Source organism: Macrotis lagotis, chromosome 6 (genome assembly GCF_037893015.1).
Source record: "Macrotis lagotis isolate mMagLag1 chromosome 6, bilby.v1.9.chrom.fasta, whole genome shotgun sequence".
In the NCBI taxonomy this organism is placed as follows: Eukaryota; Metazoa; Chordata; class Mammalia; order Peramelemorphia; family Peramelidae; genus Macrotis; species Macrotis lagotis.
Window position 1 is genome coordinate 169,262,817 of NC_133663.1, and position 25,321 is coordinate 169,288,137.

A 25,321-nucleotide genomic window follows, 5' to 3' on the forward strand; every position below is an offset into this window, starting at 1 on the left:
TATAAAGATTCCATATACATTTATATATCTCGTGACAACATGTTTGATATATAGAAGTATGTTCTGTGGAAAGAACACTGGCTAATTTAGTCAGAGTATATTGGTTCAAATTCCACGTTTGCTACTTAATATTTGAGTGACCTTGAGCTACCTTTCTGGGTCTCAATCTGAGTTGTAAAATGAAAGGATTGAAATATATGATTTTCCAGATTCCTTCCAACTCTAAAGCTATGAACCTTTGGTTTTATACACTTAATTATTTAATAAATTATATTATTATCATTATGCATGAATATGTCCTTCTTCCCCCATCACATCCTGTAAAGTGAAAGATCCTTGAAGCCAGGGGCTTTGTGTCCCCAAGGTCTATCAAAGTGCTTTGCAGGTAGTTGGCATATAATCAGTGTTTGGAGAATTAAATTAAGACATGCTATTATTCTGAATTAATCATTCCTTATGTAATGTCCTGTGGTTCCTCCCTAGCTTCCTTGCTCCTAGATATTCCAGGCCTTCAGTGCTTTACAGCCAGAGGCACCCCAGCTGCAGCTGTCATTATCCTTAATCCCTTCTCTGAGGTCTCCTTGCCAACTTTTTACAGTACTAGCTCATTTTAGTGCTGCTCTCTCAGGGGTAATCAGTGGTCTCATCAGGAAAAAAAAAGAGAAGAAGAAGAAACTGTGGATGATCCTGTATGCCTTCAGGAAAACATGACTGAAACATTTGGGTATGTTTAGACTCACCACCAGATCAATAAGCAGTAGGCTTAATGCAAATTTACAGTAAATGGAGACCACTTTGTTTACTGAAAACAGGGAACTAGGAGTCCTAGTTCTGCCACTGATTAACTGTGTAACTCTAGATATGTCTGTAATTTAACCACTCTTGTTTCCTTGTCTATGAAATATAGGGGAGATAATTCCTGTCTCCAAATTAACTTACAGGGATGCTGTGAATAGGAAGGTGGCTCTGTGGTTGGAGTTGTGTGAAATCTTCAGGTGAAAGGTGATGCTATATCACTGCAAGGTAGTGTAATACAAACTTGTTAGAGACCCAAGTTTGAGATGGAAACTAGTAAATCAATATGTCCTGAAGTTTCAGTGTTCATGTTGTATTCTAGGTTTGAGAAAAAAAAACACATTTTTGGGTTCTGAGGAGTCTTTAGCCAGGAGAGAGAGAGAGAGAGAGAGAGAGAGAGAGAGAGAGAGAGAGAGAGAGAGAGAGAGAGAGAGAGAGTGTGTGTGTGTGTGTGTGTGTGTGTGTGTGTGTGTGTGTGTGTGTGTGTGTGTGTTGGTATTGGGGGAAAGAGAGAGGGAGATGAAGGTGGGGATGCAGAGTGGAAGAGGGAGGAGAGGGAGAGAGAGAGAGAGAGAGAAACAGAAAGACAGGGAGAGACAGACAGACAGAGACAGAGACAGAGAGAGATGGAGAGACAGAGAGAAGGAGAGGGAGGGAGAAGGATAAGGGGAGGGGGAGAGAGTAGATTCAAATAGAACGTTTGGATATTGAGCTACATAACAAGGTAATGGATAGGTAGAGGTAAGGACAGTTTCGTTTGACTGCCATAAAGAAAACTTATGTTGAAGCTGATCCTGGGGTTTTTCTAATCTGAGAGCAACTTTCTTCTTTCTACTGGCTTTTTATTGCTGCTAAGTTTATAGGGCTTTTATTTCACTAGACAACACAAAGATGATAAATCCCTATAGAGGTCTGTTATGAATGATATGTCTGTTAACCTTCCCACCAAGAACATCTAAAATGTCTAGGTTTGTTGACTCTTTTTTTAAAAGCCACATTTCTATGGGGCAAAAATCTGTTTGGATTAAAAAAAATCTTGTCCAGATAATAATTTGCAATTTTAATTTAGCCTCTTTTTGTTGCAATATACTAGAAATAAGAGGAAATTGAATAAACTTAAATGTTCAGTATTAATTTTCAATGACTTGCTATTTTAATAATTTCATTGCATGGTATTTTATTCAGTCTACAGAATGGAAATGAAATCACAATACAATAATTTATTAAGTGATGAAATAATGGAACCAGAAGCTCATGGAGGTAAATAATGCTTCTTTTTCATTCTATTTCTTTTCAAAAATTCAGTTTTATTTTGTTTTCAGTTCCAAATTCTCTCCCTTTTATTTTTTCCTCCTCCACCCATTGAGAAGGTAAGAAAAACAAAATCTTTTACAACTCTATTTCATTATATTTCTTGATCAATGCTAAAAAAATAGTAATTGGAAGAATTCAAATTTTATCTTTAGAATATTTACTAATTTTGTTGATGACAAAGAACAAGCACTTATTAAATATCAGCCATTGTCAGTCACCCTTGGCTGGGCTGGGGGGTGGGAAGGAGATGGGTGGTATAAGGAAATAAGCATTTATGTAGAATCTACTTTGTGCCAAGTGCTTTACAAATATTGTCTCATTTCATCATTAAAACAGCACTGAGAGATAGGCATTATTATCATCCCTATTTTACAGCTGAGAAAATAAGGCCAACAGAAGTTAAGTAGACTTACTTACCTAGAGTCACATAGCTAGAAAGTGTCTGAGGCCAGATTTGAAGTTAGGTCTTCCTGACCCCAGGCCCAGTGGTCTAGCCATTGAACCACCAAATTGCCTTTATATAATGCTGAATAAATATTTATTAAGTAATGTCTGAGCTGAGCACTGGGAATGCATTATGCTAGGTTTTGGAGACCCAAATACAAAGATTGAGACAAGGCCTCTTCTCAAGCTGGTAGGACAAGTGCATCTATAAGCATGTAAACAGAAGCATTCATATGAAACACATATAAACACAAGTATATATAAATGTGTATATACTTATTTAATTACTTAATTAAAAGTATTCATCTTAGATATAAAGATAATAAATATAAATAAAAATGAGATAGGGAGGAAATAATTTCTCAGGGGGATCAGGGAAGTACAGAGAAGATAGTGCTTGAGCTATGTCTTGAAGGAAGAATGAGATGGGAGTGCTTTGAAAGTATGGGAGAAGACCAGTGCAAAGTCATGGCAACAAAAATTGGAGTGTTGTGTGTAAGGAACAGAGAGATAGTGTGACTATAACAGAGTTCCAAACCTGGAAGTCTAAAAGTACTATGGTGTCTTTGACAGAAATTAGGAAAATGTGGAAGAGAGCTGGGCTTTGAAGGAAAGATAATGAGTTCTCTTTTGCATATGAGTTCAAGAAGTCTCCAAGACATCCAGTTCCAAGCAGCCACTAAGCAACTGATGATAGAAGACTGGAGCTTGGGGATGGGGGAATGGGAAGAAACTAGGGCTGGATATATTTGTCTATGAGTCATCTTCTTTAGAGATAAGTAAGCCCTTGAGAGATGAAGGATGAGGTCTCCAAGAGAGAGTACAGAGAGATAAGAAAAGAGGGCCCAGGGGCAGAGCCTTAGTGAATATCCTTAGGAAATATGATACAGCAAAGAATCTCAATAAGAAACATCCAAATCATTAGGAGAAGAATCAAGAAAGAGTACTATCATGAAAACCCAGTTAAGAGAGAGAATCTGGTAGAAAATGATCAGTGAGGGGCAGCTAGGTGACACAGTGGATAGAGCACCGGCCCTGGAGTCAGGAGTACCTGAGTTCAAATCCGGCCTCAGACACTTAATAATTACCTAGCTGTGTGGCCTTGGGCAAGCCACTTAACCCCATTTGCGTTGCAAAAAAAAGCAAAACTAAAAAAAAAAAAAAGAAAATGATCAGTGTCAAAAGCAACAGAGAGGTCCAGAAAGATGAGACTGAGAAAAGAGTATAATTTTAAAATCAAGAGATAATTAGTAACTTTGGACAGAGAAGTCTCAGTTGAGTTAGAAGGCAGAATGTTAAGGGTCTTTTAGCATATATATATGTATATATATATGTATATATATAATTATAACTAGCATTACTACAATTATTTTTAGATTTAATGCCTACTTGATGTCCATTTCCAAAGCACTAACGATATTGAAACTATAAACTGATATATGTGTATGACTTTTGAATATCTTGTTATCTTAAGCAATCAAGTCTTTCAAGATTGGCTAAACAATATAGTCATATTATACATTATAAGAGCAATTTAAGTTTTAATAAGATTGAGACTAAATTGTTGTATAATTAACTTTTTAATGTAAAAATACATATATGTTAAAATGTCAGCCTGAAAAATAAGTACTTATTTGGTAAAAAGATACACATATTATAGGGTCTTTCCTCCTCAGTTCAGTTGAATCTTAGAAAGCAAGGGACAAATAGTAGAAGTAATGTAATGTTAATATATGAAACTAAGTGTGAAAGCGAGCCAGCATCCTATTATCACTGAATAAAATGAGAAAAAGTTTCCCTAGCTGCATTGGGGAGGGGAGTTTCGAATTGGTCATGTTAAGATTGCCCATGCTCATGGTGGATTCTGTATGTATTTGTGGTAGAGCATGCTCTAGCACCTAGATTCTAGGTTTTTGGGGGAGCAGGATATTTTATAGCATTTTACCATGCTATCTTGGTAATCATATTTTCTTTGTTCTAATTGTATCTACTGGCTGACTATTAAAGACAAGCTCATCCTGGTGGAACCCATGAGCTGGAGTTTTAGGATTTTGATATTCCCTGGGGACTGAACCTATCTTTGTGAATGTGAATGTGAATGTGAAGTAGTAGTAGTAGTAGTAGTAGTAGTAGTAGTAGTAGTAGTAGTAGTAGTAGTAGTAGTAGTAGTAGTAGAACTATCACATTTATAACTTCAAAAATGTATTTATATATCATATTATGTGCATTATATAATGAATGCATATAATATAGTAAATATATTTGATAGAGGAGAGACTTTGGGACCACGGACAAATAATAACAACTACCATTTAAAAAGAGCTTACTGTTTACTAGGCTCTATGATAAACATTTTTATATTTATTATCTCATTTGATCCTCATAATAATTTTTTGTGGGAAGGTGCTACTATTATTCCTATTTTACAGAATGAAGAAACTGAAGCAAATAGAAGTTAAATGACTTGCTCAGGATCACACAGCTAGTAAAAATCTGAGGCTGGACTCCAGTGCAACCAACTATAAACTTCTGAGTTGAAGAGCAATTGTACAAATATACTGAGAATTCTCTACATGAGTCAAATCAGATGTCCAAACCCCATTACCCCACCTTATCCCCAATCACTTTATACTTATGAATGTTGGCCTCACTTTTAGACTGATTTATAGTTAAGTAAGCAATATGTAAGCATACTGGAAAATAGAATTGACACTGGATTCAGAGATGGCATATTCTACTTCAGATATTTATTACGTGTGTGACATTGAGCAAATCAATCAACCTTCCTTGGCCTCAGTTTCCTTATTTGTAAAATGATGAAGGTGGACTAGATGTCCCGAGTTCCTTTTCTCTGGGCTTTTGTGATCTTTTGATTTGCCTTCCAGAAGCAGGGAGAATTTTAATTTTGAATTGTGTTCCCAGTGCTATGTATTTGGAATTGATCCCAAATTTGGTGAAGATCTCAACTGTGATTGCATGGAAACACATAATTTTGTTATACCCACACAATCACTGACATCTTGAGACTAAAAGGACAATCACAACAAATATTGATCATAGTCCTGTGATTGACAGGAGTGTACAGTTATCATAGAAACCATTTCTCTATGTCATTAATAGGAATAATTAGTTTGAATGAGCTATTTTTCTCTATATATGTTGCATGGAATACTTCTAGGAACTGAAACTGTTCTTTTTTTCCTTTCTTTGGACTATCTTCACAACTGGTGCATCTACCTTGGTCAGGAGGTCTTCTCTGCTCAGGACAGCTGATTAAAAATGTTCAGTGTTAACCTGCCTGGGTTATTTGAAGATGCCCTATTGGAAATTTCCAAAAATTTCAGGAAATCTCCCATTGAACTAGTTTGGGTTATCTCAAATTTCTGAGGATATTATAAATATCATTAAATTGTGAACATCATTTTCTTAGTTATTAATGGCAGTTAATGAGAACAGCACTTTGGAAACTTACAAAGGAAGTATGAAACAATATGAATAAAGAGTTTTTAAAAATTACTCATATATATGAAGTATAGTTATAAAATAAGTATACAAGTATCATAGCAAGAGAGTTTGAATTTTTAAAAAATAATTTTATTTTTTAATGAACAAAACTTTATTCTTTCCTTCCTCCCCAACTACTGAAAAAGAAAGATTAGCCTTTTAAAATTTTTCAAAGTTATTTGTGTTTACTATGTTGATGTTAATCTGTAAATTGTTTTCCTGTTTCAGCTCATTTCACTTTGCATCAGTTCATACAAAGCTTCCCAGATTTTTCTGAAACTTTCTTCTTCATAAGTTCTTATATAGAAATAGTATTCCATTTAGCCATCCTCCAATCAATTGACAACCAACATAATTTCAGTTAGAGGGCAGCCAAGTGAAGTTAGTTTGGAAAGGTTTCTACTGAGAGGAACATGAAGTACTTTAAAGTACTAAAACATGTTGACTTTTCCTGCCCTAGCTCTGTTATTCTCAATATCTTATTCTTGGAAAGGGATCAGCAATCTCCTTAGCACTATGTGCCACCAGGACTCATGTTTCATTCTCACTTAAAGCCATCCATGAGCCATGAGACTTTACAAATTATTGCTATTTGAACACACATCAAAGATGGACCCTGTGCTGGAGACTTTATTAATTTTTTTCAATTAAAACTTTATTTTAATTCCTTTACACCCCAAAACATCAAAATCTCTATAACCACTATACATAGTCAAACAAAACTAATTGTACTATGCATTTTCTGAGCTCTCATTTTCTGGCACCATTTTGATAGATTGCTGTCTATGCATGTTAACTTGCTGCATTAATCCTCATTTGACCTCTTCAAGTCTCTCACACCTTCTACATTCTTGCCAACATTCAATGACCTCTATACAACATATCTGATAGAGTTTTGATGAAGCCACCGATGTTCACTATCTTAGATCATGACTGAGTTTATATACTCATTATGGATAATGTGGTGAGTTTCAATGTTTCCATACCTTTGAATAATTTTAGCTAATTTACTGACAAGATGCAGAATAAGGTTTTTTTTTCTATCAGGGTCATTACATGAAAAGGAATAAACTGTAAAAAGACTTTTTTTGGCGAGGTTTCAAGAATCTCAAGTTTGTGTTGATTTGTAAACATTTTTGAATAGCTTATGGTGCCCTCAGCAACAAGCATTCATTAAGCTCTTACTAATTCTCAGAGAAAACCCTGACCAATAAGATAGAGAGATGGCCTTGGAGTAAAGAAGACCTTGGTTCAAGGCCTGCCTTCTATAATACTGACTGTTTGTTCCTGGGCAAGTCACTTAATCTCTTAATATTTAAAGTAGCCTTCCAAGATTATAATATAAAGAGCATTTTCTGATCTGCACTGGTAGGGGGAGTTTCCTCACTAGTCTTTCCCTTCACTAATAAACTCACAGGTCTCCCTTGTTCCATCTTCCTTTTTCTTCTGTCTTCCCTCAGACTCCCTCCTCCTCACCTTCCCTAATGTGAAATCACTGTGCTAAAGTACTGGTGATGCAAAGAAAAAAAAACAAAACTGAATTTATGTGGGAGGAATATCTCGCATTTAAGGTATGCTAAGATAAATTCTGTGCTCCAAGTCACTACAGTGCACATACTTACCAATAAAATCTATTCATGTAAAAAGAACATTTAAAATATATTGAAAAGTTACAGATCTTCCTTTTTGGAGGGAGATATTTACTTTAATAGCTTGTTCCAAGGTGGTATTCCAAGACACAATGTAAGGTAAATTGTAGCAAAGGGAATTAAAAGTTCTTTTATTGCATGTTATTTGAAAAAAAATTAACTAATTTAGTTGATACTCAAATTTTAAATCTGTATTTCTTTTTTGGGCAGCTGGGTGGTGAGGTGGATAGAGGACCAGGTATGAGTCAGGACGACTCATCTTGATGAATTCAAATTGGCTTCAGGCACTGACTGTTAGACCTTGGCAAATCACTTAACTTTGCCTCAATTTCCTTTTCTTTTTTTTTTTTTTGTAAAATGAATTGGAGGAGGGAATGGACAACCATTCCAGTATCTTTCTAAAGAAAACTCCACATGAGGTTGCAAAGAGTTAGACAAAACTAAATTACATCTTACCTTTTCAAAACTATAAGGTTATTAATTTATTGTTTTCAACTCCATGCAAAGATTTTCAATATTCATTTTCTGATAAGATTTTGAGTTCCAAATTTATCTTCCTTCCTTTCCACATGCCTCTCCCCTCGACAGTGAGAAATCTATTATAGATTATACATATATAACTACATTTAACATATTTCCATTATTAGTCACAATAATCCCTTTCTATTTTCTTTGATAATAATGGCCTTCCAATAATAGTTGTAACATTATCTTTCATAAGCTTGTAAAAGAGTCAATTGGTAGGTCTAGAAGGACAGTGCTTTAGTCTCTGTTAAATTAGAATAGCAGCTACTGTTCATGAAGCTGAACAGAACTAAAGACAGACAATATTTGTGAAATAATTTCAGGAACTGTTTGAGAAAGAAGGACCTGAGACTTTGACATTGCTAAGAAATTCAGAGCTTTATCTTTCAGGTTGGCCTGTGATGTTAAATACTGACTTTTTTTATCTCCAGTTATTTGCAAGAGACTTTTGACATTAATCCTTAAATAGATGTCCCCAATGAATGACAGCTTCTTTCATCACTTAGAGGGATTTCACTTTGAATTTTGCACAGACTCAGATTTCCTCGAGAGTCTCCAAATGGAAACTTGAATTCACTTATGATGGTCTTTCAAGACATGCTTTAATGTATATCAGACAGAGAATTGAGCACTAAGGCATTTTTGTGAACTGAAGCTTCTGTAAGTCTGTGTTTTTGTTGGCATACTATTGTAGACAATAGAAAGGGCCCCCATACATGAAAACTTGTTGAAACCAAGCAAAGGAACTAAGTTCTGTATAGAATAGTCTTCAATTTTCCACTCAAGAAAATCATCTTCATAATATGATAAAACCTGCTAATTTTCACTTCTTGTACAAACCCTCTCTAATTTGCAGGAAAACAGGAGCACCTGGTAGTCTTTCCTCACATCTTGGAAAAGATTTAATAGCAGAGAGCTAGCATAAAGTCTCAGGTTTCTAAGACTTCATTACATTAATAAAATGTGCTATCACAAATAATTAAAATGTATTAACCAAAGAAATCCATGCAGTGAGTGATCCTGGTTAAATTTTACCTTCTTATCTGCTCTTTCCAGAACACCCATGTTAGAGATTGATTTATTTTTTGAGATGATAACATGATATTTCAGATTTGCAGCAACATCTTTTGCTTAGATGCCAGAAATCAGGATGATAGAAAAGGCACTGTTACACAGCTGAGGTAACAGATTCAGTGTGGAAGCTGAATTTGCAATCCCAGTTTACTTATTTCCAGAGGCCTAACAGCAGGTAACAAAAGGAGAGTCTAGGTAGAAAAGAATTTTTTTTCCTTCCAAAAAATTAGAGTAGAATCCCATTCATTTAATATAAAAGAAAATATTTGTATCTGAATTGAAAGCAGAGGAAAAACTAATTCATGAAAATGTCATTTGTCATGCCAGAGAATATGCAAACTTCAGGGTATATGCTTTTCATGCTGCTTTGGGAGGATAAAGTTCAACTTCCCATTTGAAGATTATTTTTTTAATTCTGAATTTTTAGAAATTTCCAGTCCCTAGAATTGTCTGTTTTTGACTTCAATCAGAACCAAAGAATATGAACCAAAATACTGCCCTTATAAGAAATAAAAGCAAAGGAACCTTAAAATCTCAGTGTGACAGAATAAAAGAAAATAAAGGCTTAAAACTTTATTCAGAATAGAGAAAAGAGCTTTGTCATTTTCTAATCCCATAAGTAATTCCAAGACACATTGTAGTAAAGAACTAAAGACCAATCCACTTTGGTCTCATGCTGTTAATAGGCTAATTATTTTTACAAGGTTGACTTCTTATGGGATGTCTATAGTATTCATGATAGCATTTAAATGCAAAAAGGAACATGAATATGAACCATTGTCAATTAAGTTTTATTCAACCTGCCTATAGCTTATGAATTCTAAGTATTATAATGTTTTCCATATAAAACATAACTTGTCCCTCATGGTTATAAAAGTTATTTTGAATCACTCTATATGATAAGCAAATTTGACCCACTGATGGGTATATATCCTGCATCTTTTTTGTGAAATACAAATACATTGATCCTAAATTATGTGACTATTATTAATTAACTTATTAATATGTTGTATTATTATGGAAATATGTCCCCACATATAGATGCAAAGGAGCATTATATGGTCATGCTTGGAAAGAAATAATTATATTTATTAAAAGAGGTTTTTAGGTGAAAAACAGGAAAGATTTTTGTCATTATCTCTGCAAACATCAGGATAGCCACACTGTTTTTGTCCAGCCAGCCCTTATAGGATAGTGCAGTGGCAGAGATGAGGTTACCTTGGCAAATGCTCATCGGCAAACTTTTTATATCAAAGACTCAGAACCTAGTGCTTCACTTGGGATTTAGTGTGCTCTAACTTCTATTAGTCCCTGAAACCTTAGGTGACATGTCAAAACACTGCTACTATCTAGAAGGAGTGTACAAAGGCCCCCTGAGGACAAGTTCAGATAAAGGTCAAGGAAGCAATTAAAGTTCTCTCTTTTTCCCTAAAGAAATGGAACAGCAGAAGGAGCCAGAAAAAAATCTTAGCAAAGACAAGTGAATATGGTAAAATGAAAGGGAAAGGTCAAATAAGGCACATCAGAGATGTTATCTGATGTCTGCCAGACTTGCTTCCTGAATGTGGATACAGCCAATTGTACAGGGGGGAAATGTAGAGAAATTTAATGGAAGATTTGGCTGTTGCTTAAGCATATCATTTTGCTATGGAATCATCTTCTTTGGGTAGAGGTTTTATAGTCTGGGATGATGATGGGTTTCCATGGGAAATTGTTCACTCTCTTGGCTTTTGCAGCAGTACTGTATTTATAAGAGGTTGGACAATTAACTAGCTTGGCAAGAAGTGGATGCTGTGGTTCTGGCCTTGGGAAAGGTCACTCCAGCAACAGCTGCCCATCTTCCCCTATCTTCTATTTCTCTTTGAAACAAGAAGTCCAACTAAAATTTTAATAACAGTGTTCTCCTGGGGACATTGTGTGGTTGCAAGTCTTGGAATGACACACAAGTCTATGGAGAATGGAAGTTAAGTTACTCAGATGATGATGTTTGTCCTTCATTCTCAAAGAAGACCATAGCATCAGGGAGGTGATGCCATGACAAGTATGAGAAGAGAGCTAGAATGAGGGGTCAGTGCTAAGTTACCTCACTTTCTGGATCCAGGGGCCAGATTTGAATCAGGACAACTGGAGATGAACCCTGGATGTGAGACCATTCAGGGTTAAGTGACTTGTCCAAGGTCACACAGTTAGTAAATGACAAGTGTCTGAATCCAGATTTAAATTCAGGTCCTCCTGATTCCAGGGCTGGTGTTCTGTCCACCACTCATGAATGGTGAAAGTACTTCGTATTGGTTCTTTTCTGTACCTGCAACTTATTGTCTCAAAGAATTTTCTAGAATACTGAGAAGTTGAATGACTTGATCAGGGTCAAGAAGTCAAAATTTTTTATATATATGTGTATATGTATATTGCAGACTTCAAGGTCATCAATCTATGAATGAATGAAGTGAGCATTTTGTTTACCATACACAAAGTATTGTAATTCTTCATGGGGATACAAATACTAGGAAGCAAAATGAGGTTAGATATCTCTAACCTCAAGGAGTTCATTCTAAAAGAAGACAATGGAGCAGTTAGGTGGCTCAGTGGATAGAGCACTGGCCTTGGAGTCAGGAGTCCCTGAGTTCAAATCCAGCCTCAGACACTCAATAATTACCTAGCCGTATGGCCTTGGGCAAGCCACTTAACCCCATTGCCTTGAAAAATCTAAAAAAAAAAAAAAACAAACCCAAAAACAAATAAAAGAAGACAACATGATCAAGGAGTTTTTTTTTTAAGAAAAAATCAAAGTGAATGACATTTGGAAGAAACAGGGTAATTGATTGACATGCTCATTCTAGAATGGTAATATTGATTGGATTGTTGCTCTCAGAACTAAAGTTGGAAGGTGGGTGCTTGAAAGAGGCAGAGATGACTGGAAGTATTGTGTGGTGGGTCTGGGTCTTGAATATAGTGAATATACACTAGTCAGAAGCTGAAAGTTCCCAAGGTGGGAGCTTGTGTTTCAGATTGAAGGTGGAAGCCAAAGTGTAAATGGCATAGTAGCCTTTTTAATTGACATCTTTTGTTTTAACACAATCTTCATTTCCAAATATGGTGCTCCACTGTCCCTGTGTAAAAAGCCTTTATGACAAAAAAATGTAAAAAAATTTGTAAAATTAATCCATAGATCAATCAAGTCTTACAGATATTCACTATTTAATGTCCAGAACATCTCACTTTTGAAAAGAAGGATCTTGCATATTGGATCTTGCCGCTAGCAGTAACATCTCTGCACTAAAGGGTATAGACATTTTAATTACTTTCTTAGCATAACTCCAAATTTATTTCTATAATGATTTCTATAATTGAGCCAATTCATAACCCCACCAATAATGTATCAAATTTTATAGTCTTTATTTGGCTCTTCAAACTTTGAATATTTCTATCTTTTTATAATCTTTGCCAATTTGCTAGATGTGAGATGAAATTTTGAAGTGGCTTTAGTGTGCATTTCTCTAATTTTTTATGATTTGGAGCAATCTTTATTATTAATAATTTGTATTTTTCATTTTAAGATTTGCTTAATCATCTCCCTTTATTACTTGAACATATCTTAGATTTCAGACTTTAAATTAAAGTATTTGATGCAAATTGATGCTGTTAATGCTTTCTTTTCTTACCCTACCTGCAAAAGTTTTTCAATTTCAGGAAAACAAAATTTTTTTCCTAATTTTTTGTAATTACTTCCATTCTTTGTTTGATTAGGATTTTTCTTTTAGCTATTTCTAGAGTTCCTGATAATGTTTTCTTCTGAATTTTAAAAATGGTATGATTTTTAACATTCAGGTTGCATATCCAATATGTGACATATAGTATTAGACATTTGTCTTACTCTAATGACTTCAAGTATTTGAAGGCAAATTATATAGAGGAGGGATTAGAATTATTCTCTTTGGCTCTAGAAAGTAAAACTAGGAGCAAGGGGCAGAAGCATCAAGTAGGCAAATTGAGATGACATTGAGGAAAACAAGAAAACTTCCTATTAGAACTGTTCAAAAGGTGGAATGGACTGCTTTAGGGGTTGGTGAGATTCCCTTCAACTATTGGAAATCTTCAAGTCTAAAGTTGGATCATTACTCGTTGGATATTTTATGATGGGAGTTACTTTTGAATATGTCTTAGAGTTGATAGTAAAATCCATTCTCACTAAAAAATTCTATTTGATTCTGTCCTTGTCTTCTAAATTCTGTACTCTATTTTTAAAAAAGATTCTGCACTGAACTCTGATACATAATCTAATTATATTTCTTGTCTTCTTTTAAAGTTTTTTCTTCCTTTCATGTCATTTCAGAGTTTTTTATTAAGAGAGGTTCATGGAACTCTTTTATGGGTTAAAGTTTTCTTTATAGCATGATATTTCAATTCAGGTTCATTGAATTTTTACTTATTGTTCCTTCTGTCTTTTTGAACATCTCTGTTGCTTTATCTGTCTAAAATTAGTTTTTCTCTTCTTTCTGCTAGTTTTTTTCTCACTTGAACTTGGGTTTTCCAGTCTTGCAATCCCATTCATTCATTCATCTCTGGCTTCTCACCTCATTCTTTGGCTTCTCTTTGAATTAAGGCACATAACTCCTAGGGGCTGGGATACTTAGCTTCCTTGAACAGGAGCTGTGGGAATCTGGCTAGCATTCCTGTTCAAAGGAAATTGGGCAAGCTGGCTAGTCTAGTTAGGGTTCCAGTCCATTTTCTTTTAAGCACAGAAACTCTTTCTGCATGCACACTATTTTGTTTGTATCTATGTCTTTATGTTGGAGAGATATGTAGAAAACAAACCATCAATTTGCTGGTCACAAGACTTGATCATTTCTATTTTATGCTGCTAGGTAACAGTTGCTAGAGCATCAGTACTAGAGTCAGGAAGATTCATCTTCCTGAATTCAAATTCATCCAGGTTCTTACTAACTGTGCTACTCTGGGCAAGTGATTCAGTTTCCTCATTTATAAAATGAGTTGGAGAAGGAAATGGCAAACCACATCAATATCTCTGCCAGAAAAACTCAAATGGAATTACAAAGATTTGGACATAACTGAACAACAGCAATGGTGTCCTGCAAAGAAATACAGAATAGAAGATATATCCCACTCCTGGTTCTGCTATTTACTGTCTATCTGATCTTATGTGAAATCACTGAATCTCTCTGGGCCTCAATTTCCTAATCTGTAAAATAAAAAGATTAGACTAAAAAAGGGTTACTTAATCTTTTTTTTGGGGGGGGTGACATAGATTCTGTTGCTAGTCTGGTGAACCCTATAGATTCCTTTTCAGAATGATGTTTTTAAATAATTGAAGGAAATGCTAAAGTTTAGTCAGAGATTAGTGAAAATGATGATGATGTATTTCTTTTCCCCATCTAATTCACTGACCCTCTCCCACTCCCCACCCAATCTATCCATAGATTCCTCAGTGCTTCATGGATCCAAGAGTAAGACTACCTGGGCTAGAAGATTGTCTAAATCAAAATCAACCCTAAATCAATGGTCTATCTCTTCAGAATCAGTATCATTTCTTTGCTAGCTTCTATCTCACATGTCCAACTGCCCATTGAATATTTTTATATTTATGTCCTTCTCAACCTCTAATATACTTTGTCTCTACAAATCACAAGACACAATCAATGTTGCCTTTTATTAAAGGTATCCATATAAATATATGGTTGTTGTTGCTCAGTCATTTCAGTAGTGTCCAAATCTTCATTACCCCATATGGGGTTTTCTTGGCAGAGATACTAGAGTAGTTTGTCATTTCCTTTTCCAATTCATTTTATTAATAAGGAAACTGAGGCATGCAGGGTAAAATGACTTGCTCAGGATCATACATTTAGTAAATATCTGGGGCCACATTTGAGCTCAGATATTCCTGACTCCAGACCCAGCACTCCATCCATGAAGTTGGATATCTAGTTGCTATAGAACAGGGATATGCATCCTCACCCTTTTTTCAACTGCATTGTTGACTTTTTGCTAAGTTATCAAACCAGATTTGGAAAGAGTTATAGATTTAAAGTCAGAGGATCTGGGTCAAATCCTGTGTCTGCCACCTACATGATGTTGACCAAATTACTTAAACTCATTGGACCTTAGATTGCTCTGGGGTCTAAAATATACAGGCTATGCTAGATCACCTTAAAGGTTCCTTCTACCGCTTAATTATTTCATAAGTCTCTTTATTATTGAATATATGGGAAAGTGGATGGTCTCAAAGAGAATGAGAGGATCATGACACTAAACACAAATGTTATCGTTTGTTGTTCAATCATTTCAATCATATCTGACTCTTTGAGACCCTATTTGGGTTTTCTTGTTAAAGGGTCCTGGAGTGATTTGCCATTTCTTTCTCTAATTTATTTTGCAGATGAGGAAATTGAGACAAATAGGGTAAAATGATTTGCTCAGAGTCACACATCCAGTAAGTGTCTGAGACTAGTTTCAATATCTGTCTCCAGGTTCTAGTTATTGTGCCACCTAGCTGCCCCAAATGTTATCTACTCAACAATTGTGATTATGATTGGGAGATATTTTCTGTTTAGGGCTTCCTTTTCATGTCTCTCAAAATATATCCTATAGAGAGCTAACTACTCTGCCAACTTAATGTCTATTTATTTATATGATTTTATGACTCATTGTGCCACCTACAATAGAAGATTAAAGAAGTATTCATAATACATGTACAAATTCAGTCTCTATTCATCATTAGTCATCACTTAAGAAAAATAATCCAATCAAAACTGAATTGTTAATCATTGCATCTAACATTCATGCCAGGGTGATTTTTCAAAGTAAGGTGAGAAACTAGAAGAAATTACTCAGCCACATCCATAAGGGGAGCAGATTTAACATAACTGAATGAATTTAGCATGATACTCCATAGCATGGTTTCATGTACTTACTTAGGGAGGATGACAATTTATTCCAGGTGAATAGATTTAATTCTCACTGAGTACTATTTCAATTCATTCTACTACTAGCATATTTTGATTAAGTGTTAGGAAAGTTGTAGGTGATTAATTTTTGTTATGGATTGACAATACTTCACTAATGATGGACAATTTTGTCATCAGAATGACTGTGACTTGCATGATTCTTTTTCATAATACATATTGTTGCATAGTTTCAAGTTTGGGGTCAATATTTTTTGCACTTAAGAGAAAAGTCAAGGAGGTAATTTTAGATAAGATTATATTTAATATCTCTCTGTACTTTCCAATTTCCCACTTGATTCCTAATCAGTCTATAAAATTATAGATATATTTCCTTTTTTATGGAGCAAAAAATGAAGTTATATTTAACATACTAGTTTGATAAAACTCCTTTTCTCTCTTGTCATTTTTACTTCCAGGGAAAAATGGAGAAAAGGAAAATAAAGAGGTAGTCTCAGAGATCATGGCAAGATGTTTTTTTCCATCTCTGATAACAAGCACTTCCTGGGAAGGTTTTCATTTTGCTGGACATGAAATAAGAATTACAGAAGCCACTGATTGCTATGGTGCTGTTGTCTGGCCATCGGTATTATTTTCAATATTTAAATTCTTTTTTATGAATGTAATAGTTCATTTTTCCCAATTGCATATAAAAACAATTTTTAACATTTTTAGAAAGATTTTATTTATTTTGAGTTTTAAAATTTCCCCCCATTCTTGATTCCTTCCCCCACCCCCCCACAGAAGGTAGTCTGTTAGTCTTTACATTGTTTCCATGGTATACATTAATCTCAGTTGAATGTGATGAGAGAAATCATATCCTTAAGTAAGAAAAATAAAGTATAAGAGATAGCAAAATTACATACTAAGATAACTTTTTTTCCCCTAAATTGAAAGTAATAGTCTGGTCTTTGTTCAAACTCCACAACTTTCTCTGGATACAGATGGTATTCTCCATTGCAGATAGCCCAAAATTGTCCCTGGTTGTTGCACTGAAGGAATGAGCAAGTCCATCAAGTTAACATTTGTTTTTTAAAAAAATTTGGGAGTTCTAAATTCTCTCCCTTTTTTTCCCTCCTGTCTCCTCTCCCGAAGATGGTAAGCAAATTGATATAGGTTAAACATATGCAATCATGCAAAACACATTTCCATATTAGTCATGTTGTGAAGGAAAACACAAAATAAACTCCATGAAAGATGAAAAATAGTATTTTTCAATCTGTATTCAGTAAAAAAAGATTTTTTTTATGTAGTAGAACAAAGATAGTAGGTATCATGATTCCCTGCTTCATCTTGTAACAGAAAGAGCACTAAAGGATAAATACTACTGGAAAATTGCTTTTATCGGTCCCATTTCTGATTTTTCAAGATTATTGACTTTGGCTTGAAGATCTGACAGAAAACACTGTTTAGATATTTAGTTTTTCATTATGCCAGGTGTTTTGCAGAAAATGAAATTTCCTCTTTTTATACAAAATTAGCTAGATTCATGGCAAATAATTAAAAATAAAATCATTCCTGGCCTTGACACTAATAGTCTTCTAAAAAGGCATCATACCTTCAAGGAAATGATTTTGAGGGTATTCATTAATCTGCTTCACTCTGAAAATTCCTTGTTCTCATCTCAAGAGCCCTTGTTAAAGTTATTCACTCCTCTCTCTTTAATACCTGATTGGACCTAATGACTAAATTTTAGACTTTTAGAATATTCCATGGTTTTATTCATAGTTTTCCTTAAGGTGTTTCGTTGTTTTTATTAGAATATTTTTTTCTGTTGTTATTCGTCTGAAGTGTGGCATATTTGCTCAGTTAGAGAGTCCATGCAAAGTATATTTTCTAGGTCAATAAAAGGAGAAATTTCATTTTCAGTTATGTTTTGCTAGCACAATATTTCTTTTTTTTTTTTCACTCCCTCACAGGCTCTTGTTCTCTGTCACTTTTTGGAAACAAATTCAAAGCAGTATAATCTGGCTGACAAAAATGTAATTGAAATTGGGGCTGGGACAGGACTAGTCTCAATAGTGGCAAGTTTACTTGGTAAGTTGGGTACTTTTGATTGGCTGGGGTGAGGGACTTTAATGAAAAATGACATCAGTGGCCATCACCATCTGGTGAAATATATTGTGCAGATATTTTTAGCTTTTCAAACACTTTTAATAGGCTTCATCAGGAAGGTCTACCAACTTAGATGTTAAGTATTAATGACTCCTTCAGAATGTTTTGTGAAGGCACAGTTATATGCCATCTTAGTGCTGTCACAGAAATCATAAAACAACAGTGAGTGGGCAGCATCCCCGAAAAAGTCTGACAAGTAGAAGAATGGAAAAGGAATTAGGGGCAGGCATAACTTTATGCCTGTTAATGATTCTAGCATGGTATGATTTGGTAGCCAACTCATGTCTTCCACACAGCTATACCTTTCCTTTGGGGACTGAATTCCTTCTTTCTGAAGGAACACCTGTTTCAACAGCCATGCAGAATGATTGAGAATGGAGTTTGCCTTCTCATAATGTGCTTTTATTTCTAGGTATCTGACCTGAAATTGTTTCTTTTGTTCATTTTCACTAGTACCCTGTTTTGTTGATTTCTTTCTTTCTTTCTCTGTTTTTTTTAATTCTAACTGCATGTGCTGAAGAAACACTTATTTTTTTCTCTTAAAACAACTATTTTTGTTGTCTTAGGTTAGTCTTATTCTTTTAGGCATGGGTATTGGTTTATCTTAATTTTGGTGATCTTTAGAAATATATACATCTGGTAATATAAAAACCTTGAGAGTACCCCAGGTTCTAGCAATTTTTACCATTCTTACTAGCTAAATGAAATTCTTAAAATCATGATCAATTCTTTGAAAAAAGCTGTCTCTTTCTGGCATTATTAGAAATAATTATAATAGCTAATATTTATATACTCCATTAAGGTTTGCAAAGTACGTTACATATATTATCTCTTTTAATCCACACAATTTTGTAAAGTAGTTGCTATTTTAATATCTATTCTGCAGATGAGGAAACTGTAACTGAGGAAAAAAAATCAATTTGTCCAGAGTTATGAAACTAGTAAGTGGAAGCAGTTGAACTCAAGTCTTCCTGACCTCAAGTCTAGCATTCTATCCACTCTTCCATCTAGTTGCCTAATTTTGATTCATGTCCATAAATTGCTAACTTTTGAGATAGATTTAGTAGAGTCAATGTTCATTCTTTTGAATGGACAAGTGGTAGTGAAAAATGAGAGAGGGATCCTTTAAATATGCTAGCTGAACTCATTTTGGTGAGGTTTGGTAGTCTTTGCTTAGATGAGTAACTGGCAAAGAATCACTGTAGTGATTTCTGGTTGCTACTCCTCCCGTCTTCTACCCTCCTTTCCATAGAAGAGGAACTGCCACATATTTTTAATACCATTCACTGATAGGACACTTTCTTTCAGGCTATAGTAGGCACATGGGGAAAGAGCTTAGATATTTGATAATAATAATAATAATAGTGGTCCTTCATGTTTGAAGAGAACCATGCCAACTATATTAATGGTATCATGACATGTTTATCATACTGAGAAGTATGTTATACAGAGATATCCTTCTCACCTTACTAAATAATATTTATCTTTTAGTCTGTCTTTGAGTACTATGGAAGTTGAATATTTTGAATTGTCAAATGGCATTCATTTGGTGAATGGATTTTTATTTCTCTGTATTGTTGGAGTACTTGGATCCTTGGGTAAGAATAGCTATTGGATCAGTATAGTCTCTCTGGATGTTTGTGGGTATGATTTTTTTTACTATTTTATCCTATTCTGAAGGGGTGATTTTCACCATTGTTCCTTTGTGTTATAGGTGCTCGAGTGATTGCCACAGATCTGCCCAATTTACTTGGAAACCTTCAGTATAATATTTCCCGAAACACCAAAATGAAATGCAAGTATCAGCCTCAGGTGAAGGAGTTGTCTTGGGGGATAGCCTTAGAGAAGAACTTCCCTAGGTCTTCAAACCATTTTGATTATATCCTAGCCACAGATGTTGTATATGCCCACCCCTTCCTAAATGAGCTCCTTATCACCTTTGACCACTTGTGTAAAGACACTACCATTATCCTCTGGGTCATGAAATTTAGGTTAGATAAGGAAAATAAATTTGTGGATAGGTTTCAGGAATTATTTGACCTGGAAGAAGTTTCTAATTTCCCTAGTTTGGATATCAAATTGTATAAAGCTATGAAGAAAAATGGTAGGAGAGTATGATACTCCCAGATAAGGATCTGAAAATACTGCCAACATACACCCAGGTGGAGAAAGGAAACAAAGGCTATTTTTCATTGGCCTATAATCTGTACCTCTATTTAATCTCCTTTCATTTGCTTCTAAACACTCTGCAATTTGGCTTCTGACCTCATCATTTAACTGAAATTGCTCTTTGCAAAGTTTCTAGTGATCTCTTAATTGCAAAATCTAATGATCTTTTCTCAATCCTGACCCCTAAATTTTCTGCAGCATTTGCTAAAATTGATCACTTTCTCCTGGGTATTTTCTTCTTTAGATTTTTTTGATACTGCTCTCTCTTTTTAAACATTTATTATTTAAGGCAATGGGGTTAAGTGACTTTCCCAAGGTCACACAGCTAGGCAATTATTAAGTGTATGAGGTAGGATTTGAACTCAGGTCCTCCTGACTCCAGGGTAGGTGGTCTATCCACTGAACCACCTAACTGCCCCCGATACTGCTCTCTTGCTTTCTTCTGGCTGACTTCATATTTGCTCCTTCTTGCTCTCCTTTGCTATTTCTTCACCCATGTCAAGCCCCACACTCTGTCCTGAGGCTCCTTCTTCTTTTTCTATATAACAAAGGGTCTTAATCTAGGGACCATGAAATTATTTAAAAACATTTTGATAACTTTTTAATGTAATTGGTTTCCTTCATAATCCTATATATTTTGTTTCCTTCATTTAAAAACATTATTCTGAGAAGTAGTTCTAGACTGACAAAGGGGTCCAATACTATGGGAAAAAAGGTTTAAGTCCCTCTGCTCTACTATCTCCCTTTGTGATTTCAATTCAAAAACCAAATCTATACAGATGATTACTGGTTTCCAGAAGGACACAGCTCCTTCCAGATTCCCTGGCTTCCTTAAGGACACAATTCAAAGTTTATCTTCTTCAGGAGGTCTTTCCAGTCCCCCTCAACTACTATAGCCTCCCTTTTAGAATTACCTTCATCTACTTTGTAGATGTGTTGTATGCATCTAATTACTTAGATGTGGTATGCTTCATTACAATGGAAGCTCTTTGAGAGCAGAAGCTATTTGAAGGGAGGGGTCTTTCTTGATATCTCCCACTGTCACAGTGCCTGACACATTAAAAAAAAAACAACACTTGCTTGAATGTTTATTGACTGCTTCTCTAATCGTATTTTATTTTTTCCTCAATTTATATAAAGACAACTTTAGCATTTATTTTCAAGATATTGAGTTTAAAAATTTTCTCCCTCCCTTCCTTCTCTCCCCTTTTCCTAAAATGGTAAGCAATTTGATATGGGTTATAGATGCACAATTGTGTAAAGTATATTTCCATATTAGTCACAATTGTGAAAGAAAAAAACAGACTAAAAGGAAAAATATGAAAAAAATAAAGTAAAAAATTTTGCTTTGAACTGCATTTAGAGTTCTTTATTTGGATGTGTATAACATCTTCCATCCTGAGTCCTTTATAATTAATTGCTATGGATCATTGCGTTACTGAGAAGAGCTAAGGCATTCATAGTTGATCATCACACAATGTTAGTATTACTGTGTACAATATTTCTTTGGTTCTTCTTGCAACAGTTCATACAAGTTTTTCCAGGTTTTTCAGAAATCTGCCTGCTCATCATTTTTTATTGTATAATAGCATTCCATTATATTCCTGTAATATGACTTGTTCAGCCATTTCCCAGTTGATGGGCATCCCCTAAATATCCAATATTTTTCCACCACAAAAGAGCTGGAGCTATCATAAAAAGAATGTATGTCCTCCCCCCTCCTTTTTATGATTTATTTGGGATACAGACCTAGTAATGGTATTGCTGGATCAAAAGGCATACACAGTTTGGTTGCCTTTCAGGCATAGTTGCCTCTTGGGCATAGTTCCAAATTGCCATTCAGATTGGTTGGTTGAGTTCATAACTCTACCAACAATGTATTCATGTTCTAATTTTCCCATATTCTCTCCAACATTTATCATTTTACTTTTTTGTCATTATCCAATCTGATATGTATGAGGGACATCTTGGAGTTGTTTTAATTTGTATTTCTCTAATCAAAATGATTTAGAGTAGTTTTTCATATGCCTACATATAGCTTTGGTTTCTTCAACTGGAAATTGCTTGTTCTTATTCTTTGACTATTTATCAGTTAGGGAGGGGGATGCTTCTCTAAATGAACCTTATGAACATAAAGCAGACTGTGTAATATCATGAGCAATCAGATGTTAAAACCTTAACTGAAATATCAAACTTTTCAAATGGTATAGATTATTATCTGAAATAAAGAGTCACATAGATCCTTAGATGGATTCGCACATGAGGCCAGTTCTTCTAGGCATTATTCTTGTGTCAAGAAGTTAAAGACAGTTTGTCTCATCTGAGACATCTTACTTAAGGACTTTTAGTTAAGCTTCTAGTTTAACTTTCCAGTTAAAGGATAATATATATAATCATTTTCAACAGTACATGGATTTTTGGGTAAGAAGAATATACCTTCCAAGTACTCAGTGGTTTTACTAAAATGAAAACTGAAAGTTTGTACTTCAATGGAATAGTCTGAAATAAATATGACTTTATAATAGACATATTTTATAAAATGATTATATTAATAATGATAGGTACACTATTGTTTTTTCTAAGGCAATGGGATTAAGTGACTTGCCCAAGGTTACACAGCTAGGTAATTATCAAGTGTCTGAAGTTGGATTTGAACTCAGGACCTCTTGACTCCAGGACCAGTGCTCTATCTGCTGAACCACTTAGCTGTCCTGATATACTGTTCTTTAGAGAAAAATATTTGATTATAGTGTTTTTGCCACATCAACTAGGGAAGGGGAAATGCATATTATAGTTGTTTCCTCTATTAGATGAAACTTTCTGGTAATCTATTGGAGTAGTCAAGTAAGTCTTTGTATTGCAGGATAAATAAGGACATTTCATAAGTCTCATGCTAATAAAACTAGAAATCAGATTTAAAGTGCTTGCAATATTGAGAGTTGGTATATGTTAGGTTCTCATCACAGTTACAATAGATATTTTAAAGACTACATTAAAGATATAAGGCAGCTAGGTGACATGATTAGAGTGCTGGATCTTGAGCCAGGAAGACTCATCTTCCTGAGTTCAAATTTGTCCTCAGACTCTTACAGGCTTTGCGATCCTGGACAAATCACTTAGCCCTGTTAACTTTCCTTTCCTTATTTATAAAACGAGCTAGAAAAACAAAATGGCTAACTACTCCAGTATCTTTGCTAGGAAAACCACAAATGGGCTCACGAAGAGCTGTACATGACTGAAAATGAGTGAACAACAGCAGCAGCAAGAACAATGTTAAAGGTACAATTCTGGTTTCAAATGCCCAGATTTATATAACTGAACTCATTTAAAGTGCTTCTATTGAATAAAGCTATATTTGAAATTTTGTGTGAATATGTACTGTCCTTTAAAGATTAGACTAAAGCAAAGCATTTTGGGGCAAAATACAAATAGAACTGAAAGTAAGAATTTTGTTCTCAGGGACAATTAACGTAGCAGTACGCTATTGTTGCAAGGTATCTCTACCTCCTCCTTTTCACTGATAAAACTATAATTTTTTTTATTAATATAAATATTTTATTTGTTTTCCAATTAAATACAATAGTAGTTTCTACCAATCATTTTTTTGCAAGGTTTTGAATTCTACTATTTTCCTCTTCCGTTCCTTCCCTCCCACCTCCCTGCAATAGTGGGCAATCTGATAGTCTTTACATTTGTTTACATATTATGCATAGATCAACATTGAGTGTGTTGAGAGAAAAAATATATCCTTAAGGAAGAAAGAAAATAGAGATAGCAAAATTATGTAAAACAGAAGACAATATTTTTTTAAATTGAAGATTCTTTGTTCTTCATTTAAACTCCACAGTTATTTTTATGGATAAAGATGATATTCTCCATCACGGATCCCCTAAAATTGTCCCTGATTATTGCACCGATGGAGTGAGCAAGTCCATCAAAGTTGATCAATACCGCATGTTGTTAGGATGTACAATATTCTTCTGGTTCTCCTCATTTCACTCAGCATCAATTCATGCAAGTATTTCCAGGCTTCTCTGAAATCCCATCCCTCCTGATTTCTAATAGAATAATTATGTTCCATCACAATCATATATCACAATTTGTTTAGCCATTCCCTAATTTCTTTGCCACTACAAAGATGCTATAAATATTTTGTATATGTGAGGTTTTTACTCTTTTTCATGATTTCATTAGGCTATAGATACAGCAGGGATATTGCTGGATCAAAGGGTATGCACGTTTTTATTGCCCTTTGGGTGTAATCCAAATTGCTCTCCAGGAAGGCTGTATCAGTTACAGTTTCACCAACAATGCATCAGTGTCCCAGATTTCCCACATCCCCTCCAACATTGATCATTGTCCTTTCTGGTCATATTGGCCAATCTGAGAGGTGTGAGGGTATACCTCAGAGATGCTTTACTTTGCATTTCTCTAATCAGTAATGATTTAGAGCAATTTTTCATATGACTCTAGATAGCTTTGATTTCCTCATCTGAAAATTGCCTTTACATATCCTTTGACTATTTGTTTTTTAACAAGTTTGATTTAGTTCTCTTTATATTTTATAAATGAATCCTTTGTCAAAAACACTAGTTGTAAAAATTGTTTCCCTATTTACTGCATTTCTTTTGATCTTGGTTAGAGTGCTTTTGTTACTGTAAAAGTGTTTTAATTTAATGTATTCAATGTATTCAAAATTATCTAACTTGTTTTTTATAATGTTCTTTATCTCTTTCCTTTTCCATAGACCTGACAAGTAAACTATTACTTGTT

The 25,321-nt window shown here is 34.6% G+C and overlaps 1 protein-coding gene across 3 annotated transcripts; it reads left to right on the forward strand.

The window, feature by feature from the left end:
* Window positions 1-624: 624 nt before the first annotated feature.
* On the forward strand, window positions 625-25,051 carry LOC141491255 (protein-lysine methyltransferase METTL21E-like). Of its 3 annotated transcripts, XM_074192002.1 has the most exons (6): window positions 625-724; window positions 942-1,023; window positions 1,981-2,055; window positions 16,684-16,850; window positions 18,184-18,301; window positions 20,094-25,051. In XM_074192002.1, exons 3-6 carry the CDS (start codon window positions 1,989-1,991, stop codon window positions 20,495-20,497), a joined length of 756 nt encoding a protein of 251 aa, XP_074048103.1. In that variant the 5' UTR covers window positions 625-724; window positions 942-1,023; window positions 1,981-1,988; the 3' UTR covers window positions 20,498-25,051. The 3 variants fall into 3 exon arrangements, with proteins under 3 accessions (XP_074048103.1, XP_074048104.1, XP_074048102.1); XM_074192003.1 differs by lacking the exon at window positions 942-1,023; XM_074192001.1 differs by lacking the exons at window positions 625-724; window positions 942-1,023 and having other exon boundaries at window positions 1,476-2,055.
* The last annotated feature ends 270 nt before the right edge of the window (window positions 25,052-25,321 follow it).